General features: G+C 38.6%; 1 protein-coding gene across 3 annotated transcripts in view; it reads left to right on the forward strand.

Moving 5' to 3' along the window:
- The first annotated feature begins 588 nt into the window (after positions 1-588).
- Positions 589-24108, forward strand: part of LOC101484083 (phospholipid-transporting ATPase ABCA1) — a 35384-nt gene continuing 11864 nt past the window's right edge. For 2 of the 3 annotated variants that reach the window (XM_004539189.4, XM_012918582.3), the window contains exons 1-17: positions 589-785; positions 4563-4671; positions 5842-5935; positions 6720-6861; positions 6978-7096; positions 10819-10940; positions 12585-12776; positions 14295-14384; positions 19718-19961; positions 20081-20220; positions 20305-20421; positions 21186-21380; positions 22407-22615; positions 22697-22873; positions 22956-23178; positions 23409-23630; positions 23806-24010. In XM_004539189.4, coding sequence (XP_004539246.2) covers positions 4606-4671; positions 5842-5935; positions 6720-6861; positions 6978-7096; positions 10819-10940; positions 12585-12776; positions 14295-14384; positions 19718-19961; positions 20081-20220; positions 20305-20421; positions 21186-21380; positions 22407-22615; positions 22697-22873; positions 22956-23178; positions 23409-23630; positions 23806-24010 — 2557 coding nt within the window. In that variant the 5' untranslated portion in view covers positions 589-785; positions 4563-4605. Of the gene's footprint in view, positions 786-4048; positions 4199-4562; positions 4672-5841; positions 5936-6719; positions 6862-6977; positions 7097-10818; positions 10941-12584; positions 12777-14294; positions 14385-19717; positions 19962-20080; positions 20221-20304; positions 20422-21185; positions 21381-22406; positions 22616-22696; positions 22874-22955; positions 23179-23408; positions 23631-23805; positions 24011-24108 lie in introns of those variants that run through there. The other variant, XM_004539190.6, reaches the window with a different exon arrangement.

The raw sequence follows: 24108 nt of genomic DNA on the forward strand, positions 1-24108 counted from the left end.
AGACTCACCTATAGTATTGCGTTTCAGGAAGAATACAAGTGTACAGTTTGTTGACTGAACATCCAGTATTGTTGCAACTCCCTTGTTTATCTACAGGACCTTTTGAAATAGAAACTGTTCTGTGTTTGTATAGGCCTTTTAAACATTCATTCTCTAAATTATCAATATATCCATGCCCTTTACCCACACAACATATGGATATGGAAATGTTATATTTACAGAATTTGCAGAATCTAATACATATTGTGTTCTACATTTTTACGATTATGTTGTATACCTAATATCATTTTAAATTTCTTGAACTCAATCCACTGTGCATAATTTTACTTAAATTATCAAGAGAAAGAGATAATAACGCATTATTATTATTATTATTATTATTGAATGGATATAGAACAATGGTCAGTAATCTGATTAAGTCTAAAAGAAGTGTTGTTGCTAATTGAATTTTTCCATGAATCATCCACTTATTGAAAAGCGGCACAGTGCACAGAGGCGCGCGAGTGTCGCTGGCCCTTTAAGACATGTTTTGCCTCCGCACGTGCTTTCCTTATATGGGAGCAGCAACAAACGGTGACCGTTAGTTACCTCTGCTGCTGCTCTTCTCTGCTCCGCATCGAGCTGCGCTATAAAACCCTGGCGGACAAGAAAAAAACATTTTGTCAGCCAGTGAGAGAGAGAGCAACGGTACACCGTAACAACTGAGGAGAACATTTTATTCAACCTTTGAACGAAGGATTTCAATTTATGAGAAGGAGTGGATATAAACACCGTGCAGGATACAGGTCGGTGATTTGGAAGCGCAGTTTTGACTTTTGTGAGAAACTGTGCGTTTCTTTGTTTAACAAAGAGTGTGAGAATATCTCTTTTAAAGAAAAAAATTCATATTACTATTTATGAAGACGTTGTCATCTTAATATTCTCAGTCCGCGTGAGTGAAAATTTAGTTTTCTTCTTTGATGAAAATTTATATTGTTTAATTATTGGCTAATTATTAGTCGACGTTTTTGCATTAACGTCGCGGAGTTAACCAGTGACGTTAATGTGCCTGAATAGACACTTTAAGTTTAAGTCAGTACTGTTGGGGGTTTTTTTAAGTACAAGTGAATGCATTTTTTCTTACCTTATTTTTTGCTCTTTTGTGGCGCAAGTGTCTTATGTGGTGTTAAAAAAAGCGATGCCAAGGTAGCTATAGTCAAGTACAGGACTTCCGGTGAGGTATACCAAAAATAAAAGGCAGTTTGTTGCAATGTCCTCTTTTGCAAACCCTTAAAGAAAAACTAAAGACGTAAAAACAAACAAACAAAAAATATCTACATTCTTCCTCAATTAACGCAAATCCACGACAGAGCGCTTTGCATGGTATAAGTTGTATGTATAGGTGGTCTTTGTTACATCGATATTTTCTCGTCCCATTTGTTGCCTCTTAATGCTGAAGGTTTGCTCACCCTACTTGTGCCTTCACTTTGGCTTACTTGATGCTGCTGCTGTGGGTCAGCGTCGCAAAGCTGATGACCGCCAGTAACCTCAGCTCAGTAACACAGTGAAACAGAAGCACAAAACTCTGTCAGACGATGATTTGAAGTCTGCTATATCGTTGACATTTGGTTGTAGTGCAAAAGGTGGCCAATTTCAACTATGACTATTAACTATATGCTGCTTATAATTTCTTCCTTTATTTTAGTTTTTTGTTGTCAGTGAAAAAAAAGTCTTTTTCTTTTAAATCTATGTGTATGTGCGCAGTGGTGACGAGAATGTAGGTTTTTTTTATGTGTAGCTATGTACGCAGTGATGACGAGATGCATTACTGTAGGTTGTTTTTTTCATTCGTGATTTAGGGAAGCATAAACGCGTCTTTCCAGTAAAGCATCGACGATTTTATATTTCTTTTTTTCTTAATATCGAAAACGCTCTCTATAAAAACTCTTGAGTGATTTGTCAGGTGTTTTACACAAAGCAAGACAATGAAGTCAAGGGGGGGAAATCATGTGTGAGAGTGATATAACACGTGAGCGAGGATTGATGGTAAACAAGTATTAAAAAGAAAAAAATTTGTGTGTCTACCACTAGAGGCGCATTGGCTCTGCACTGTACGGGCTTCTCATCACTAAGCAGAACCGCTCGTGTCTCTCTGTATGCGACGCATTTCCACCACGTCGTGTCTCAGAATCATACAAATCCCGGAGGGTGGACTGATCGATAATGATTTATCGGGATGTCATGTTGAGCTGGTTGTATTATTGGAGAAAATATAGATAGAATTAAAGGTAAATGAATGCAAAGGTTTGTAATTGGCAATAAGGACGCAAACGCGGGGTTCAGTTGAGGGGAAGGGGGCAGTTACAGAACAATAAATTTTGCCAGTAAAAAGACAAAACATATGTTTTTCTTTTTAAATCCCATGTATTTAGTAGAAAAGAATAGTGACATCTATTCACTGTGTGTGTTAAATGACGAAATGCATAGAAAGAATGCATTGTATGCATAGTTCACCATCTGCTACAGCACCATTGCTGTCTCTGATATGGTAATAAGCATGGTGTTCTCCGCATTCACCATCAGCTGTGATAAAACACAAGATCGTGCTGATGATGTTTTTTTGTCTTCGGGGTTTTCAGAATTCTCCCCCACATCCTCAGTGAATGGTCATCACAAATGGTCAACAGCGTTAAAATAATAACGAAAAATCAGACAGCTGATGTTTTGCTTTTAGTTTAGTTTTTTCAGTGAAGAGGCTCTCAACATGTCAGTTCCAGGTATCTTACATTGTTTCTCTGAAACTGTTATATATGCCCCCGAGTTCTGTTATTAAAATAAGTGACTCATGGAGAAAACAGATGTAGGAGTACAGCTGAATAAGGACAGGGGTTAGAGTATTGTTTGCTGTTCCCAAAGTTCATGTTAGTTTTTAATTGCGACATTTAATGCATTTAAGTGGATTTACTGATTACTTATAAATTCGCTGCAAAACACCTGAGAATGTGGTTAGATTGACTAAAATGTTATTTGCTTGAAATAGCAAAAATGCGGTGTAAAACCATAGAGAAGTGTATGAATGGCTTAATAAGGACAAGGTTTTTCAGCCCACAGGCAGATCAGTTAAGATCGTGTTTCAACATCACCCTGTCCTTGACATTGTTATTTTGTCATCCTGCTCTTTGTGAAATCCAGCCAGCTTTTCTCTGTATAAAGGACTTCTGCGTAATAAACAGCACAGCATTAATTCTCCCACCAAAAATAATCCAACTTCATCACCAATAAAACCATCAAATCTGAAAATACATAAAGTGCATTACTGTTAATAGTTTTTGAGCTCAGTGAAATGTTGAGATGTCAGGAATGAGCCCTTATACTATTTTTGATATGTCATGCTACAACGTCTTCCTCTCTAACTGCAGTTAACATCAAGTAAAATAGATTTCAGTGACCTTAATTAATAATTGTATCAGCCTTGAGCAGCAGTGACTCTTAAGTTCTTTATTAAAGAGTTTTTATGTTAACTTTTGATCACCAGGAGACCAAATTTACTGACTAATTCTTGATAATGCCGTGTTTCAGATTTCCAAGGCTTTCTTGTTTTAATTATTCACATTGATTAATTTTCTATCATCAGTTGTTCCTGGTATTAAAAAAAAGAAACTGAAATAAAACTATAAGTGACTGTATAGGTAGTCTCATTAGATCGCGTTGCATAAAACACATCTGAGCAAATATCCAAGGACTTTTTGAGCTGCAGATAGAGCAAACAAATAGGCAGGGAAAGGTTTCCACCCACGCAGATTTTCACAAGCATTTGAAAGAAACTCTGATTAATCAGTGGATTATTTTGTTTTAAACAATAGGAATAAATGGGTTTACGGTGATAACTTTAACTTTTAAACGAGACACAGTATTGTGTGCGATACTGAGTGTTAACAGGATGAATTTTATTTTGTGATTAAAGAAAAGAAGGGATTGGAGGGGTAGGGGGGTGGTAGCTAACAACTCGTACCAGATGACGAATTTGCCCCCCACCCACCCAGTCATTCTCCCAGAAGAAGCGTCATTTAACTTTGGTACAGACGGGGCTACATGAAGTGGACCTGAGTTTGCAGGGTTTAGCACCCTTCCTCAGTCAGTAGAGTTGGCTTCATTTGTCGACTGTAGCGATACTTTCGGCTTGGCTCTGAGTTTCAGATTGAAACAGTTTGTTAAATAGGTGAATGTTTTTGCCATCATTATTATTTTTTGATTTCTTGTTTCTATGTTCATGGCCTACTGTCACATGACGAGGCCGAGTTTACAGCCATATTCGGTAGAAATGCGTGATCTTGGTAATCATGGTTTTGCTAATGTAACATGTAACAACTTCCTGTTCTTTTTTTTTTTTTTTTTTTTTTTTTTTTTGTGCGTCAGTGGGGTATATTTTTTGTCATCCGTGTCTTTATCCACAGGGAATAGAGGTTTAGTTAGTCAGTTAGCTGACTTTGTTTAATTAGTGGACTTTTCACGCGGAGCAGATTGTTATTGATGAGTCCTTTATACAGTGTTTGATCCTCTTTCTTGTCTGTGTGGATTCACAGTGAGGAGCAGGAGCGTGCTCAGTGAGGTTGGGAAGACGGCAACATGGCAGTCTCCACTCAGCTGGGTTTACTGCTTTGGAAGAACTTCACCTACCGACGGAGACAGACTGTAAGTAGCAGTGTAGCTCAATTGACTGATTAATCCTGTATTTGGGTATTTGTTTTATCTGTTTGTCGTGACTCTTAAAATGTTTTCCTATTTATCAGTGTTTCACTAAACCAATTTTTTGGGGGTTAAATACCTTTTATTCAGTACCCACAAGGAAATTGTGTACCTTTTATTTTTCTTCTTTCAGTTTGGTTTTATCGTTGCTATAATTTCCTACTATTGCCCATGGTATTGTTCGTCACAAAAAAGACAGATCCATCGTTTATGATTTCCCAGCAATGCTTTGTCTCACTTTTTAGTTGGTGTACTTTAAATGTAATCTTTGAATGTGATCTTCCAATGCCACATGCCTAGTCATAAAAGCATTGCAGAAGCTTGTTTATACGGGTTATTGCATTGCATAGCCCAATGCAATGGCAACAGTGTAATTGTCCTTTGTGCCACTTGGAAAGAAAAGTGCTGCTGTTTACTGTGAATCAGTTGAAGACAGCTTGATGACACAATTATGTGTCAGATCCATTATCCAGTTACTCTTGTGTTGGTTGATGCCTACACACTCAAAGTTATGTAAATGAAATTCAGTTCCCAAGTGTTGAATAGTATTCCATTATAAATGGAGAGGCTTCTCTGTGTACAATTAAGCCATTTGTCCATCAAGTCGAAAATGCTGCTCAAAGTGACGGCTTAGCTGCGTGACTTTCGGTCCAATTATTTGCAACAATGGGATACAGTACATTTTCTGAGACGTTGGCTTTGTTCTTTATCCCTACATTGTATGTCTAGCATGCTGTTAAAGCCTGTGTCAAAAGCAGATGAAGCGAGGAAGCCATATGGAGCAGATGGACAAATCCACAGTCCTTAAATCCAGCAGATCTCTCTGTCTCACTCCATCTCCTCTTATTAACCCATATACTTTACTTTAGAGTCATGCTGGGATTAATGTTTGAAGAGCAACAGCTGATAGCCCCTTTCCTCACGCACTTGATATTTTTCTGTCTTAAAGCACTAGAAATACCCTTAGATGAACTGTAAATACACAAACACACAAAAGCAAGGTAAAAAATAGATTACCCATTGTTTTGGGATGATTAACTTATTTTTTCACATGAAGATTTTAAAGCCTGCTTTCTTTTCATTGATTAAGCTTTGTCATCATCCATTGTGTCTTAGATCCAGTTGCTGATTGAGATCGTCTGGCCCCTGTTCATCTTTTTCATCCTGATATCAGTCCGAATATATTATCCGCCCTATGAACAACATGAATGTAAGTGTTGTTAAAAGCATCATCTTAAAAATTTCTGCAAGTTTTTCCTACTTTTAAGTGAACTTGGTATCATCGGTCTGAACTTTCTAACAGTTGTTCTGCATTTTATAAAAAAAAATTCAGGAAAACTATGCCAAATGGGTTAGATCACTACTTTACTCATCCAGGGAATTTTTGTTTTATTCATAGAAGAATCTGTTGGACTTGCCAACATTTACTTGCACTGACTGAACATGTGATAAGACTCGGGGAATTACATTACTGGCTGTCAATACAGCTGGTTTCACAACTTTGGCCCCATTTAAGTCAATAAGATTGCAACTCATTGATTGAAAGCACAAAATAATCCTGGTAGTATTCATAAAGATTTTTTTTTCCACTTTTGAAAAGGAAAGTTGTCACCTCCAACAGAATTTCCTCAAATTTTCAATTCAGCTGCATCGCAATTAACCCAATAAACTCATGACAGAAAGTTAATCATGGCTGTGTCAACTTTCTGACAATGGTTGGCTTTCTCTTCTTATCTTTTGTATTATAATAACTGGTTCTACTCTGTCAGTTGTGGTTATATCGGTAATGTTAGCTCATGAGAGTTCAAATTATGTTAAAGATAAAATCAGCACTCTTTAATACTGATGTTGCAATGATGTATATGTTCCCAGTTGGTAGTTTAATGCTATCAGGTTTTCTTCTGCAGTGTCTGTCATCTGTTTTATGACTTCATTTAACAAAAGCTGATATTATTACATCAAATTATATCTGAATTTGTATGTATATTTTTCAGGTCACTTCCCAAACAAGGCCATGCCTTCAGCAGGTACTCTGCCCTGGGTACAAGGTATCATCTGTAATGCCAACAACCCCTGCTTCCGTAATCCCACACCTGGAGAGAGTCCTGGGGTGGTGGGAAATTTTAATGATTCTATGTGAGTACTTTGGCTGTCAAATGTATTAATATTTAACAATTTATGCACTGATTCACAGAATTCAAACAACACATTTTTTTTGTTTCATCCAATTCTCATCCTTCTCTAAACACCAGAATCTCCCGTCTGTTCACTGATGCCAAGAAGATCCTGTTGTACACTCAGAATGATAAGAGCTATGAAGGCTACAAGGGACTGCTAAGAGCCCTCAGGAATCTTCAGAAAAACACTGCTCGTAAGTTTGTGCCTTTGATTATTTGGTATTTTTTGTGTTAGTAAGTGTTTGAGGATCAGGTGACTGATCATTGATCACCCTTTAACCCACTCCTCCTCCCTTTTTACTCTGAAAAAGACCCAAGAATATATTTCCAGGTACAAGTAAGAGCTGTAATGTCTTGTGATCTGCAGTGAGATAGACTTCAGTCGTTGCAGATCAATACACTGACAAAATTATGCTAAACGTAGATAAAGTGACTTAAGATCACGTTTGCAGTGTACCAGCTCGTGCAACTAATGGTACCCTGAGTACTCAGAGGCCCCTTATCTCAGTCCACCAGATGTCATGGGCCCGTTTTCTGAGCAGCTAGTGGGTGTTGCACTTCTCCACTTTTATGTGTCGCTGGTGGTAGCAAAGTCTAAACTGCCCTGACAATCACAGCATAATCATAATAAGGATTTTCTACTTTGTCTGGATTGGAGTATTGTTTCTTCCTGTCTGTTACCGATAAAGTTTGCACATTTAGGGGGGAAACATATAATGATGTTATGGAAAAAACATTATTAAAGGATAAAAAGGAGGACCAGAAGGATGGCATTTCAGGACAGTGTATAACAACATTAAACAGCAGTGATGTAACTACTAACCTCCCTTAATTGGTGATGTGAAACGAGGAAGTCTAATTAATCTGGCTGCTCTTTTGTTTGACTCATTAGTGTTTCCTTGCTTTTATACTCACACAATAATAAGTACATTTATTTTCTGATATACTGAGAAGCTAAAGCAATTATAAATTATGCAATAAAACACGGCAATCAGTTTCTTGTTATTTTGGGTACCTTAGCTGACTTTGCCGTTTTGTTAGCCTGGAGATACAATTCATTATGCAATGATTCCTACAAAGCAAAGCATGGTTTGCAAACAAATCAGCTCACACAAAGAAAATATGGACTGGCAGTTTTCAATTGTAAAGATTTCTCAGTTTCCATGCCTTGTGTGGCGTGTGATATTGTATTCCTTTTTTCTGTCAGAATTTCTTTGGAATGCCTTAAAAACCAGTGATATATCTTATCTATCTGTGCGTTATTACATTTTATTTTAAATGGAGTGAACAGGGAGCCATGGGGTTTCTTTTTAACACAGTTTCTCTGTATCTGTGCACTTCATCATAATTGCTTTGTGAAAGCGCAGCGGTCTGATAGTCGTCAATCCCATATTCCACTCAGTATCTCTTTTAATCCACAAAAGGAAATGAGCTGATATAGAGCAGAGACAGCGCTGTGTGATGCCAAAGAGGGCAAACAGAGCTGGTGCTGCTTCAGAGTGATGCTATAAGAATAACAGCCTAGATCAAAGAGCTGAGAGTGGAGCCTCTCACATGTTGGTTAATAATTCAGCACTTGTAGGGAGGTCATTTCAATAAGACCTTAACTGATAAAGGTGGATTGTGAAGTGTTGTGGACACGGATAAGCTTTTTGACTTTAGATAACAAGACAAGTGGATGACACTGTATGTTATTTTCATTGATCAGATCTAACAGATATCTGTGGTGTGAGATGACATGGACAATTACATCAAAGTAAACAATTCAGCAGTAATTTGCAATATCCAATATGCTGCATATTGCCATTGCTATATATGCAATATGTTTTTGAAATGTGTTTAATATCATAAGAGTAGATGAGAGGTAAATATATTTTGATTTTGATTCCTAACCATATTGCTAATCTTCAGAGAAGTAAAGCTTAATTGCAATTGCATAGTGAATCTTCCACCGTCTTCAATCTGCCTGACTGCTTTAAAAGACTTTATTTGAGTGTTGTTTTGTTTTTTGAGCCCGAGCTTTTGAAGTAGAGACTTTAACAACAGTTTGCAAAGACACTGAAAAACTTTCAGAACAGTGATTATAGTTCTTATTATGTAACATCAATAATCAGTGAATGGAGAGTGATCTACAACACAAATAGGCTCACATGCCAACATACTCGTAGACAGTCCAGCAGGTTTTTTCCCCCCTTGAGGTTAATTTCACCTTAAGTCTGTTAGATGAGTTTTTGTGACAGATTTGGTATCACAGAAATGACAGCTTGATTTTGAACTAGTTTGACCAGTGATGCCACGGTCGCTAAGGTGTGTGATGTCAGTACTGTTTAATTACAAACAAGATTGATAGGTAATGCCAGGAACACGTACAGACTTGCAAATGTTAATATGGGACTTGCCCTCATATCAGGCTGGCACCAACGCAGGAAAAACACACATAAACAAATACTTCAAAAACTGTTCCTGTTCCTGATAAGTGATAAGTTGCTGACTGCACAAAGTACTGCTAGATTTTCCATTTCAACAAGGTTGCACCATCCACACTGGTGTGTCCCGAAGGGTCTTTGGATGCGGTGCACCATGGGAGCTTTGACTTCCTACTGGGGCGCTGATTAGACCTTATTAATACTCCCTAGCTGTTACCAGCTGGGACTTGAGGTCACACATAGACAAAGACACACAAAGGCACACAATTAGTTGTACATGCACAGGTCCATAAGGACTGGTAAGGGTATTTAGGACTTTAAAAGGATGTAGATGTTAAAACTTTCACCCTTACAAACAATTCACACACTACGGCGCGTAGATATTGCAGGCAGTAAAAAAAGTGACAACACACATGTGCCCTCAAACACACAGAAACACACTGTTCCCTTTCATTTCCTCTCGGGGGATGTTCAGTTCAGTCGAGACAAGTGTTTCCTGTCTGCATGAGTTTGTGTGCGTTTGCATCTGTGCTTGTTATAAAAACCAGAGAGCAGAAAAAGATTTACTTAAGATAATGGGAAAGGAATGGAAGATGAGAGGGGTTGTAGGAAGATGTTTTTTAAACAAGCATTCCTGATTTATAGTTGAGAACGGACTAGATGAGAGCAGATAAAAACAGAATAGACGGCCAGTAATCAGGCAGGGTGGTAAAAGAATGCGTAAACCTTTTTTTAAAGGGAAAAAGTTGATATAAAAGTATGTCGTTCCACCAACAATCTATTCTTGCGAACTGAAGGAGTTCCTGTTCTTGCTACATGATTATTCTAGTTAGTAGTTTCATTCACGGCTAGTAAATAGATGGCTTTCAAATGGTCTAAAATGTTAGTTAGAGGGCAGAACGCTGTGTGAAAGGAGAGATGGGAAAATCTGGGGAGATAAATCCTTATAGAGGAGAAGAAGACACAATATTTAGTCCAAAGTTGAATGCCCTGTAGTAACCCTGAGTTCCAAACCTGGAGCTGAGGAATAGAGAGAAGTCAGTGTGTGTGCGTGCATGTGTTTAACCACACAGCTTACTCAAGCCAGTTTCTGAAATGGTTTGACTTCACTGGAATGCAGCAAAGTACAACGAGTGCAGATGAGACATTGTGTTTCTGGGTAAAGCCATCATTGTTCATTTCCTTTATCTTTTTTTGGAATTAGCCAAAAAAACAAGGATTATCTGTGTGTGGAGGTCATTTATCATCGAATCACTGAATCTTTAATTAAGGCCTTTAAATTTTACAATTGTGAGATTGAATTTTGACAATATAAAAACAGTCTCTTTGCAGATATGTGCTTAGGTAGAGCTTATAACTTTTTGAAAGCAGTTTGTTTAAACCTCTTCTCCTGGGATATCTGCTATTTGTCTTTATGTCAGAATCAACCACTAGAAAGTGGTATTATTATTATTATTTTTAATCAGTGTATCTGGATTTCTTTCCTTTAGGTTTCAAGCTGAAAGACTTTTTGCGTGATGATGAAACCCTTTCTCACTTCCTGCATCACAATGCGTCACTTCCTCGTCACGCCCTGAAGCATATAGTGGAGGCTGATGTCAATCTTGAGAAGGTAAATGAAGACAGTTGTCTAGAATCATTATTATTTATTTTAAAGTAACATTCACCAATGGGTTAAATGTTTTCGTGCAGCTTCTCTTACCACCTGAGAACCACTACCAATACTTGTATCACTGTTTTTTTTTTCTTTTTTATGAGATAATCATAACCACCCCTGGCCACAGTGTTTGTGAATAAATCCAATGACCTTGGCTTCATAGCGTCTATTGGGCCACTGTATTCTGCTGTGGCACAGCTAAGCCCTTAATACCCGAGAGAAAAATCAGAGTGGGTGAGGGGCAGATGGGTGAAGAGGTTGTCCCCTTATCATTAGTCTTTTTGTTCAGTTTGTTTTTTCTCTAAACCCAGTGTAATGGAAACAATTTAAATGAGGTCATGTATGCTTATATATATTGTTTTTTTCTTTTTTAAGTCAGTAATTTAATTATTTTCCATTATTTTTACATTCAAAACTCCCTTTTCTGTTGCTCCCTCCCTCACTTTTAAACGATTCCTCTCGTCTTGTGTTTAATTTTCCATAATTCAGAACATGCTCATGCGCAGGTCAACACACAGAACACTTCTTCTATGCAAACAAACTCCATAGAACATACATTGACTGATCTGCCTACCCTCAACAACAGCTCCCACCTCAGCACATCACATCATCCTTGCTTAGCAGTTGGAGGGCTGAAGTCACATGGCCGCTCCTCCTTCCCCACATTTCTCCTCACGTGCAGAGACCAAAGCTCAGAGACAAATTCCCACTCTGGGATCATGTTTTACCATCTGTTCATCTCATTCCTCTCTCCCGGACAGCTATTGATCAGATAGGGCGATGTCCTTTTGGTCAGAAATTTCATAAAGAGCATTATTGAAGGAGAGGAGAGAAAATTCAAGGAAGTATGTGTTGCCATATATTGCTGTGTCCTTTGTTGTATAAAGTGAGAGTGATTCCCAGTCCCTCGACCTGTCTGCTGTAAGCACTGATGTTTTCCCAGTGAAAACACTGGAAGTCGTGTATGTCTGTGCAGATTGTGAAGTCTAATCGACATGATGGCATAACAAAAAATGTTAAAGGACATTTACAAAACAAGACACTGACACAAATACACACATTTCTACAGTCTTGAGGAAAAGGGGCCTTAATTGTGGCTGCAGCTGCTTAATAAAATTTCTTTCTATCTTTGTGAGTTTTTAAAAGAGAAAAAGAGGGATAATTTTTTAAGGCAAAATGAATTTCTTGGAATTGAGTTTTGCTTGGAGTACTGGAGTACTTTTAACGTTTGTCCAGTTTGTTCTTGGCTTACCCAGCATCGCCATTCAGAACGTTTCTTACCTCATAATTGCTCAATAATATTTTTTCTGGGAACATCATTGTTTTGCTTACATGGTCAGCTTTCAGGAATTTATCAGTTTGTGCGTGTTTTTTGGATATTAGTCATATAAGAGCCAGTAACAGTCACCTAGCAAACTTTGTTATTCACCAAATTTTGATGCAGTTTTACTTGTAAATCCATCGTAGCTTAACTCAATATATAAAACACACACAGACATTAAAATTCTCCTGTTACATTATCTCACCTATGCATTCTTTTTCATTATTCTCTATATTATCTCAATCCTGTTTTGTCTTTTTTCCCTCCTCTCTTTTTAGGTCCTCACAAAAGGTTTCGGCTTCCATCTCAGAGATCTCTGCAACACCACACCACTGGAGGAGTTTGTCCACATTGCTGACCGCAACGTGTCCCGCATGACTCAAGAGATCATCTGTAAGAGTTCCAGTGATTGGCTGAACAAGGCCCAGAGCCACTTCCTGTCTAACTTGGACTTCCTAAAACCTGTTCGGGTAAGTTGAAATCCATGAAATGATAAGTTTAGAATGGATCTTAATTTTGACATCAAATGTAATATTGCTAATAATACCTATATAACGTCTTATTTTAGTATTTCTGGCATAAAATGAAACATAAGAAAACAGATGAAAAAAAGCAACAAACTTGTAACTCAATAGTGTGTCAGAGTACAGCACTCTAAATCTGCCATCTGTGTTTACATATTTGACCGGGATGTGGTATTTTGTGTACCTGCCCGGAACTAGGAAGACATGCCCTTCCTGTTTAAAATGGAAAATATGCATTATTGTCACGGAACTGTGACGCTTCGTGGTTATAGTAAAACTATTACTAGTGCTCATGTATTTATTCAGATATCCCCAAAGTGTTTTTCAGTCAAACAAAGTACTTTTTTTTAGAAGTCCCTAGCTTTCTTTTGCAAGGAGAATCACAAATGTTCTTTATAAAAACACCTTTTGACCAGTCAGTGGTCAAAAGGAATTATAGTTATAACCACAATCTCTTATATTTTGTGCTCCCATGTCTATTTTTTGTTTGCTTTGGGGTTTTTTTTTTTCTTTTCAGCTTAACCTCCCTTCTCCCTGCATGTTTCCAAAACGCCTGCCCTATCCCTCCAAACCCATGATAGAAATGTGAGTCATGATTGGAAGGATGGGAAGAGGTCAGCCAACATTATGCAGCACAGAATGTTCAAACAAGAAACAAACACAGGAGGAGATAAATGGAGAATATCTCTGAATGTCATCATTGTCAGTAAAGTTAATAACCATTGCTGGTGTTGTCTTGCTCACTCGCGTGTAAATAAGGAACATTTCTGGCTCAGAGAAGCGTGATTTTATCAAGCCAAAAAATCATGTGTATGTCTTTTTAATTGAGTCTTTAAAACAATGATGCAAGACTGGGAAATTTTTCCAACAGGAAAAAATTTGAATTGCATAATATGAAGACCGGAACTTGCATAAGTCCGTTTCTCCCCATTTGTGCATGTGTATGTGCATGTGTGTGTGTGTAAAACAGAGGGACAGTGGAGAAATTGTTATGGCAAGAGAAAGTCAGGCAGACGAGCGAGCAACTTAGAGAGAAAGAACTTACTAGAAAGTTAAATTGTCTTTCTCTCTTCTTAGAAAGCCACTCTGTCTTCAGAAGCACCTGTGCTTTATCGAATTTCAGACATTCCAGCAGCTGACAACTAAATGTGATATATGAGAACACTCTCACGCACTTGTATACTCACAGCAGTCTGACAAATGGAAACCTAGGTCAAACTAACATTGACCTGTTGTTCTTTCTTGGGTCCCTCTTCATTCACCTTTGACCCAAATGTTATTCTTCCTCTTTACCCCACAACTTTCTCACCTTTCTCTGCCTGTGTGATAAATCTTTTCCTGTGGTCATTAGTAGTATATTATGCAAGAACAAAAGCAATTAGAAAATAGCCAATCAATTTTTATTTGTGCAGGCTACCTTAAAAATCTCTACAGCACAGTAACTGTCCTCTTTGTATCTCACAGAGGGATGTGAGGTCTGATCCAAAAGACATTCAGGAAGTCTCAGCTGCAACCGACAATCTTCTGGAAAGCCTGGGAGCACTGGCCGTTGAGGTAAACACACCGCCGATGTATACAGATAACGCAACCCCCCCATGTTAACATAACACGAACAAACAAGGTTACTGAGGTATTTGTGTCCAAAGTTCAGTCCCCTATAAAATCAATGCTTACCAAGAACCAAATCTCACTAAAGATATTTAAAGTTAGGGTCGAGGTAGTAATAAGTAATAGAAAGCACACTGTGCACTTTGATTCGAAAAGGTTGTTCTTATATGAGTCTTTTATAACACCTCATATAAAATCAGATCTCCTCTACTGACACAGTGTGCTCTGATTTACTAGGGTCCCTCTGTTTTTAAGCGATTTTGCACCACAGATCACGTTATTGTACAAACAGTAGAAAATAAATTATAGTCTAAAGCATAAAAAACTGCAGTAATGCATCTTGTTGAAGCTTAGATAAAAGTAAGCAGGCTGTGAAATATTCCTGTAAAAGCTTTGCTCAGCAGGCAACCAGGTGCACTGTCTTCGCTTGTCTCACATCATTGCAGACAAGCAGTATAGAATCACGTGCATGCACGCTCACTTCCACGTCTGAGCTAATGTATCTTAGCGTTGCTGGAGTGTAGTTAGAAACGAGAGAAGCTACAACAGAACCTTCTTTCTCTCAGGCCCCTGCTTGGTGAGTTGGCAAAACATAAAGATCCAGTCGTGAATGCAAGTGTGTGTATGTGTTGGTGTATGTTCCTCCTAAGCAGCTGCAAGAACACCAATGTACTTCTGTCTTCTCCTCTTCTCGGCAGCTGATGTTGCATTATTCCACTCTCTGTTCTATGTAAATGATTGATAAGCATAATCTCATGAAATCTTTTTTAAAAAAGAATTTCAACTGCAATCATTCTTGCACAACTTCCTCTGTGCTTTACCATGATTATATTCATTTTGGCCACAGCTGCTTGGAAACTTTTACACGTCACTGGAGACTTGGTTATGTTTTAGGTTGCTGAAATTGGGAATGAATTGCTATCATGCAGTGGCGTAATGACCAAAAAAAGACTATAATTCTTTTCAGTCTGTTACTTTGTTAGAAGCAGATTATATGACGTTGCTTAGCTGGCTGATAGATGAGATATGCAGCTGCCAGAATGGAGACGTGCAATCATGTACCCTCTTGTTCCCAACCAAAAATCATTCACAGCCTGTGTTTCAAGCCAAGGCTTATCACTATTGAATGGCATAAAGAGCTTAATGCATTTTCAGAATTTTTCTTCAGGAGCAAAGAAAAAGCCCTTTTCCACATTACCAGCCCTGTGACAAACCTCATGAAAAAAAGTACAGATGTTAATGTTTTTAATGTGTCAGGTTTATATTGTTGATTGTCATTTATGCTTAGAAATATTTACTCATATATGCTTAGAAGTATATAATCATTTGTAGATTGAAAGAATGTCTCATCCTAGGAGGTCTGTAACAACTCTGTGTAGCATGAAGAGGGGGGTGCGTTCACTCCTCTCCAGAGTGTTCTGGCATAGATCACTCTTGGGATCATGAGCAAGGTTGTATCTTTTCTTGCTGATACATGGTATAGCAAACACATCTATATCTGTTTTACTCTAAGTGCCTTTTGTTTAGATGAACTGCTGGACTTCCAGACCAGCAGGTTTAGGGAAGTCGTTTATGGGGTCACACTCTGACCCAACGCACAGGCAAGGTACTCTTTGTGTGTATGTAGACGTCATATGTTAATGAACCTATGTATATTCATGTAACCTCAAAAAGAGCAGTGTTACGGGGGAGCGGACAAGAGCAACTGGGGTCAAGTGAAGGAACGACGTTTGTCCAGTTCTCTCCCGTGCACGAGAAACATGAAGAACTTTGCCTACTCGTGTCTTGCTTTGCTGTGTAGTTAAAATGTCTTGAACGTTCCAGCGAATAGGTTTAAGCTACAAACCTATCAAATGTTTGTTTGGGTTTTTTTTTTTCAAAAATGTCTACTTTTTAAGCTACCTCGTGGCTTTTCATTAAACACTGGATAAGTAGTATGAGCGAGCCTGGCATTATGGAGCAATGAGATGTAACTATTCTTATCAACCAGCATCTCATAACTACATGGAAAATTATGCAAAAAGAAATGGTCCATGTCAGACTTACATAATGGTCGTTGTCTGAATCAGACATCGCTGCCTTTTATTTCTCTGCTAGCCATGATGAGTTTAAATTTTTAATGTATTGTTAAACTAATTACTTAAGTACTTTATCTGAAGCCTTTTCTCAGTTTGTAAGTAGATTATTTTGGTTTTGCTGAGGAGGCAGGCATTTGTGCACTAATAATCTGGAATCCCCCCTTAGAATTTATACTAAAACCTTCATTATGATTGGTGGCAATTATTGAAAAGGGGGTCATGAATTGTCTTCTCTGGCAAGACTGGCAAATGCAGACTATTTGTGAAAAATTGATTTAAAACTCTTTTTAGAGTTTTTAAAGTCAGCTGAATCTCTTAACATGACCAGATGAACAAGAGAGAACAAGCTTATAACTTAACTTTTTTGACTCGTATAGTGTTCATTAGAATTTTTCACAAAGAAGCCCAGTTTACAGTGCATACAGCAACATTCTTAGCTTATTTACTCTTTCCTGCTTTAAAATGATCAGTGTATTGTTATGTGTTTTTCTAATAGGTTTACGTTATTAGAAAGAACAACTGTGTGCACCTGCAACTCCCATTCTATTGTTTTGTCTGAGAATTTGGATCTCTTTGGAAGTTATCTAAATGTATTTTATACTTGTGACTTGATGTTCACAATTATTTTAGGATTGCCCTCCGAGGGTCTGTTCTCTAAATAGCTGTGTGCTTGAGCGAAAACTTGAACTTTAGTAACCTGTGTAGACTCAGCTGTGGGGTTACTCTAGGATGATCTTTCTCTGCTGCCTCCATGTCTGTGTCGATGTGCGTGTGTGTATTTTTGTGCAAGTTCCTGCATGGATGTGTGTATTAGTCACCTAGTCACCCAAGATAACATGGGCAGTAACCCACTAGGGAAATGACACATTAATTTAGTCACACAAAAGCGTTTTCAGCACAAGGCAAGTACGCACTCATGCAGACCTATATATAAATTTTGCCTGGTGGCTACATGCAGTGTTAAATACAAACACACACATACACATATGCACGGCCTGATATTTTTTTAATGTACTTTGACAGCCACAAAACAAAACTTCCTAAAAGACTCTGATATGCACCCAGTCAGCACTACAGACAGACACATACTGGCAGAAATAATCACCCACAGTTCTTTGTACATGACAGAGCAGGAAAGCATGTGACCATTTGATGTGGCTGCAGGATCAGCTGCAAAGCGACCGCATACAAAACGAGCTCAGCGAGTGCAAATGTAGGACGCAACAGGTCTTTAAATTACGGCTCAGTTTCTCTTTGTTTGAAACTTACGTTGAATATTTGTTTGCCTGGCAAATAGCGAATAAATAAATGAATAAAAATGACATGGAGCAGCTGATATTAAGTGACAAAGATGACAAAGAAAATTGCAGATTTCAGTCTAAAACAGGAATGCGTGGCATTTCAGAAAGCCGTGTGCGTTTCTACTTGTCTGGCTTGAATGTGTTTATATGCGTTTGTGTGTGTGCATGTGTGTTTCTGTGTCAATGAGCATGTACTCAGTAACAGTTGTCAGAATAATAGGGCTGTACTTGTGGAGCCTGCGGATGTTTGCCAGTTACGAGAACGCCCGATAGTAACCTTTCTTTGTTCTTGTACCTTCCTCTGCTTTCTGTGCTCATTTCTACCTCCTGCTGCAGCCTCTCACACACTGTCTTGTTTGTTTGTTTGTCTTCAGTTTCTTTCTTTCACATTTTTATCTCATTTTTTCAAGAAAGGGTCTGATTTCTTCATCCTCCATGCTTAAAGCACAAAGCTCAAAATTACCGTATGCCCTAGTACCCCCCTTCCTTTCACAAAAGTCCCCCTTTGAGTGGACTTGAAATGCTTGATTTTTTTTTTGTGCGTGTGTGACGCTGGAATTGCTGAAGTTATCGTCTGTTTTCTTTCTTTTTTACTTTAACAAAAGACATCCTTCTCTGTCACGAGTCGGTGACATAATTGCGTGTGTAGGTAGCTGATGACCAGTTTGGAAACTTAACAGTGAACTAGTGTGGACTTGTCTGATGACCTATAGTAACCTCAGTGTGAACCAGAATGAACTCCCTGCTTCCTTCACTTTGATGAAACAATGCAAATGTATGTTGACATCACAATAATTCCAGTTTTTCTGGAGATTAAAACTGGAAGGATATGCAAAAGAAGATAATCTTGGTCATTTTATATTTGTTACATTTTGTGCCAATGCCAAACAAATGTTTAACAGAATGATGAGTGAATGTCACAAAGTTTATCTAACTTAAAAGTCAATTTCCCTTTATCTGTGTGCACATTAAAAACACATGCATAAGCAGCAGAAAACTAGCAGAGATAACTGCTGTTGAAATGCAATGCAAGTTCTGTGTTATTTGTTACAAAACGTACACATGTGAGATGTACACTATGATAAATATCATCATCACAGCTGCTTTTTATGTAAGTTGCTCAGCAGTAGCATGCAAGTCACGTGCAGAAATACGTGTTACATTTTATCTGACCTCTCCTCATGCACACACATACTCAGGCATAACGATAGACCAGGAACACCAGTTAAATTTATCTGAGGCAGGCAGACAGCTAAGTGTCTCCACCCCTCAGTGCAGCACTTGACTTCCACGTCCAGAATACCAACCATAGAGGAGATGATAACCTTCAATATCTTCACACCTCCTGTGTCACACACAGGCACTCAAACATTTTATATTACTGTTGTCACAAATGATCCCTTTTCAAATAAGGATGTGGGCATATTATTTTCATTTTGCTCGTTATCTGTTTAATCATTCAGGACATTTGAGAATACCTGAAGAAGAAATGTGTGCAGAGCAACTTTGAACACATATGGGATGACACTTGAAGTGATCAGCGGTGCATTAAAAACACTCATGTTGTCATTCAGGATGAATTTCAACCATGTGGATTTGCATAATTAAAAAAAAAAAAGTGACAGTCTTAAATATATGCAGTTACTTTACTGTAAAAAGGCAATATGGTAAAAAAAAAAAAAAGCCTCCTGCCTGAAACATAAAAATTGTTCTAATATATTAAGATGATATTTTGTGTCTAAAATAGGTCTTTTCAGGAGCATTATCTCTATTTGTGTAGACAAACCAAAGATTGTCAACCGATTTTTTGAGGACATGAGAAGTAGATCTCTAATTTGACCTACTGCCACCTAGCAATCATCAATATGTTGACATTTCTATCTGCCTCTCTCTACTACAGCTTTCCAGCATGAAGAGTTGGAAGGATATGCGAAAGGAGATCCTGTATCTTACCGCAAATGCTACAGGGTCTCCAAATCAGATGTACCAGGCCGTGTCACGTATCGTCTGTGGACATCCTGAGGGAGGGGGCCTCAAAATCAAGTCTCTCAACTGGTATGAAGACAACAACTACAAGGCCCTTTTTGGAAACCACGGCAACGATAATGACAGTGAACCCATTTCCACTTACGATAACTCCTCCAGTAAGTGTCCAGAGCTCACCTATCAATTTAGTTTCACAATAGTACAGTTTGTTAGTCAAATATTTTGTTGTTACTAATACAAGGTTCACCATTTAAATGTCTCTATTTTTATTTTTCAGCTCCTTATTGTAACAATTTGATGAAGAACCTGGAGTCCAGTCCCATTTCCAGAATGATCTGGCGAGCTCTGAAGCCCCTTCTCATGGGGAAGATCCTTTATACACCAGACACTCCAGCAACACAGAGGATCATCCACGAGGTATAGCTATCGCTTAACATATAAAATCCCCATTAGAGGTGTGTATGAACCATTAAATGAAATTATCTTTGGTGGGTCTTTCAGGTTAATAAGACCTTCCAGGAGCTGGGTGTGCTGAGGGACCTTGGAGGGATGTGGGAGGAGATGAAGCCCAAGATTTGGAACTTCATGGAGAATAGCGAGGAAATGGACATGGTCAGGGTGAGTGCGTGCAGGGGCATTTTCCTTTGGCACACATCAGCACTGTCTGCTTTGTGTGCTTCCTGTTTACATGAAAGGATCGCCTTTACTGAAATGTAATTATGTATAATTATATATCTGATGTGACCTCAATAGCAAAGAGTGTTTATGTTCTGGGATTTTTTTGATGAATTTATTTGAAGCTATCGAAATGAGAATTTGGCAGCTGAGGAAAAAAAACCTCGTAAACCAAAACTAAGAACTGATCTCATTTAGGCCACACTTGTTCTCGTTCAAATAAGAAAAGAGCCGGACCAACCACACATGTGCTTGGTTGACTACTTGTTCTGCCACGATTAGTGAGCATCGTTCTGGATTCATCCTATTGGAGTCAGTTTACTTGTTATTATGTTCTCAAAAATACATCAGTGCATGGCTGTGCCTGAGAAATCTGTTCAGCATTTTCATGTGGGAATTACATAAAGCACCACCTGGTGGTGAAGGGTTGTAAAAATACTTTGATGTTACTGACTGATAATGAGCTGCATTTTGAGTTTAATGATAAGTTGCTGTCAGGGATAAACTGCCTGAACAAGCAAGAATGCATGCAGGAGTTTTTCACAGTTTGGCATTTTGCATCACAAAAAGAAGAAGGTTAAAAGACAATTTAAATGAAAGAAAAAAGAACTTTCAGCTTTTCCAGCATCTTAAAAATTTTTTCTATCAAAATCAGCATTGTTATTTTGATTTTATTTGTTATTAAATGTTATTTTTTCTTTTTGCAGACCCTGCTCCAGAATAATGCCAGCGCTATGTTCCTTAACACCCAGCTTAGTGGGACTGAGTTGCGCGTGTCAGACATAGCAGCATTCCTCTCTAAGACCTCAGTTAACAAAAAACACGCAGGATCGGTCTACACCTGGAGAGACGTCTTCAATGAAACCAACCACGCCATACAGACCATTTCTCGTTTCATGGAGGTTAGTGTTAATAAAAGGATGTATTAGCAAAAAGTGCACAACAAACTGTCATGTGCTGCCATGTTTTTTGAGATTTTGGGATTAAAGCCATAATAACATGAGTCTGAAGTTATGTCTGTAGAATAGGTGTTCATGCATGCAGAAAAATAACAGCTAATTTCACATTTTTTGGCATCACAGTACAAATCTGCCATCATCTTCGACTGTTCAGTGCATTTGAACTGCTTTCAGATCCTCACAGCTATTTACTTCCCATATATAGATAATTTTATTACTGTAATTGATCATTTTAGTGTGAATCTCAATGTGAATCTGACCTGGTTTTGTCTGACCTGTTGTCTCTAGCCACTGCGGATAATGTTATTAAATGCACAAATGCAATACAAATCACTTAAAAAGCCTCACTTAGGGTCAATTACATGTTCAGCAAAATCACAAACAACTCACTGACCTACTGACTGTTTCACCCTTTAAGATCATATGATGTGTGAAGCTTCTTGCACTGTGAACTGTGTCGAGGACAACCGTACACAGTCAAAAATGACATACATATGTAGCATATGGTGTATTTTAATTGTTATCGTCCACCCACATTTCATTATGCTTTCTAGCTTTCTGTTGGCACAGTAGAGACTTGCTGTGGGAGGATCTGGTACAAGTCTGCTTCTGTCAACTAAAAAAGTCTGAAGCTAATCTGTAGGAGCTCTCAACAAATCAGCTAAACAATCCTGGTGTGGTTACAAAAGCACCTGAGTTTGTGCAATCAGGTGTAAAGTTCATTGCTGTTTTCCAGTTTAAATAAATGTAATTCTGAGAAACTGTGTGACTACTTGAGCTGAAACTTTTTTAGCATTCGTAAGAGCTGAGTAGTTTGTTTTGGAGCTGTTAAGGACTTAACACTTGAACTGGATGTCTGCAGGCTGATGGCGTCTTCAGTATGAACACTTTTCAGATAAAAGTTATTGCAAAAGTGCCTTTTTTCTAGCTAAACTGTAATTAAAACCATTCTTTATCAAAATCCTTCAGTGTGTGAACCTGGACAAGCTGGAGCCAGTGGCTAATGAGGAGCGATTGGTCAACAAGTCCATGGGTCTTCTTGATAACCAGAGGTTTTGGGCTGGAATCGTGTTTCCTGACATTGCCCACAACAACAGCACTGACCTCCCACCCAATGTCAATTACAAAATTCGTATGGACATCGATAATGTGGAGAGAACAAACAAGATTAAAGACGGGTAAGTGGCCGTGTTGACCAGACGTTTTTTATTTATTTTCCCTTTTCCTTTGACCCTCTTGATTTTCATCTTGTTTTGCAGATATTGGGACCCTGGTCCCAGGGCAGACCCCTTTGAGGACCTGCGGTATGTCTGGGGTGGGTTTTCCTACCTGCAGGATGTAATCGAACAAGGAATTATCAGAGCTGTCACCGGCACCAAGCAGAAGACAGGAATCTACATTCAGCAGATGCCCTACCCCTGCTACGTTGATGATATGTAAGTGAATGCTGTGGTTAAAAAAAGAATGTGTTTCAGTTCTACAGAGGATATGTGTGTAACATTCAATGCGCTTTTTCAGATTCCTGCGTGTGATGAGTCGGTCAATGCCTCTTTTCATGACCTTGGCATGGATGTACTCAGTAGCTATCATCATCAAGGGAGTGGTATACGAGAAAGAGGCACGTCTCAAAGAGACTATGAGAATCATGGGACTGAACAACGGCACCCTTTGGCTCAGCTGGTTCATCAGCAGTTTAATCCCCCTGCTGATCAGCGCTGGGTTGTTGGTGATGTTATTGAAGGTTGGTGCAGCCACAGGCACACACACGTATGCCCAATATGTCACCATGAAGGAATGTCAGCAAATTATAGAAAACAAGTGAACATGCTCGCACTGATCATTGCAGATGTTCATACTCAGCACAATTAAGTCACTCTTTTTCCATGATGTCTCCAAATTTAATTAAAAGGTGGAAAACAACTGACATCATTCTTTTCTCTCCCTGTCTCTTTTGTCTGACGTCCTTCTCAGATGGGTAACCTGCTGCCTTACAGTGACTCCGGCGTTGTGTTTCTCTTCCTGGGATCGTTTGGCGTAGTTACCATCATGCAGTGCTTTCTCATCAGCACGCTGTTTTCTCGTGCCAACTTGGCAGCCGCCTGCGGTGGCATTATATACTTCACTCTCTACCTGCCCTACGTGCTTTGTGTTGCCTGGCAGGACTACGTGGGCTTTGGAGCAAAAATTGTTGTGGTGTGTTGAATAGATTTAATTACACACTTATGAATACAAACATGATTCTTTTGCATTTTGTACTCTTTGTCTTAAAATATTACTTCTATGTTTGAATATAGTGATTAAAAACAAGCTTGCTGTATGCAGGCATAATTTTCTGTCCTAAAATTTGAATGCTCTTTCATTTTCACAGAGTCTCCTTTCTCCTGTGGCTTTCGGTTTTGGATGTGAGTACTTTGCCCTCTTTGAGGAGCAAGGAGTGGGAATACAGTGGTCAAACCTACTTGCCAGCCCTCTAGAGGAAGACAGCTACAACCTGACCACCTCCATCTGCCTCATGCTGTTTGACGCTGTGTTGTACGGAATAATGACCTGGTACATTGAAGCTGTGTTCCCTGGTGAGTTGTGCAAAAACTTTGCAGTTTGGGTATTTTTCCCTTTAGCGGACAAATTGCACATGAGCAATATGAATTATTTGACAAGCAATACATTCTGT

This window comes from Maylandia zebra, linkage group LG6, assembly GCF_041146795.1.
Source record: "Maylandia zebra isolate NMK-2024a linkage group LG6, Mzebra_GT3a, whole genome shotgun sequence".
Classification (NCBI taxonomy): domain Eukaryota; kingdom Metazoa; phylum Chordata; class Actinopteri; order Cichliformes; family Cichlidae; genus Maylandia; species Maylandia zebra.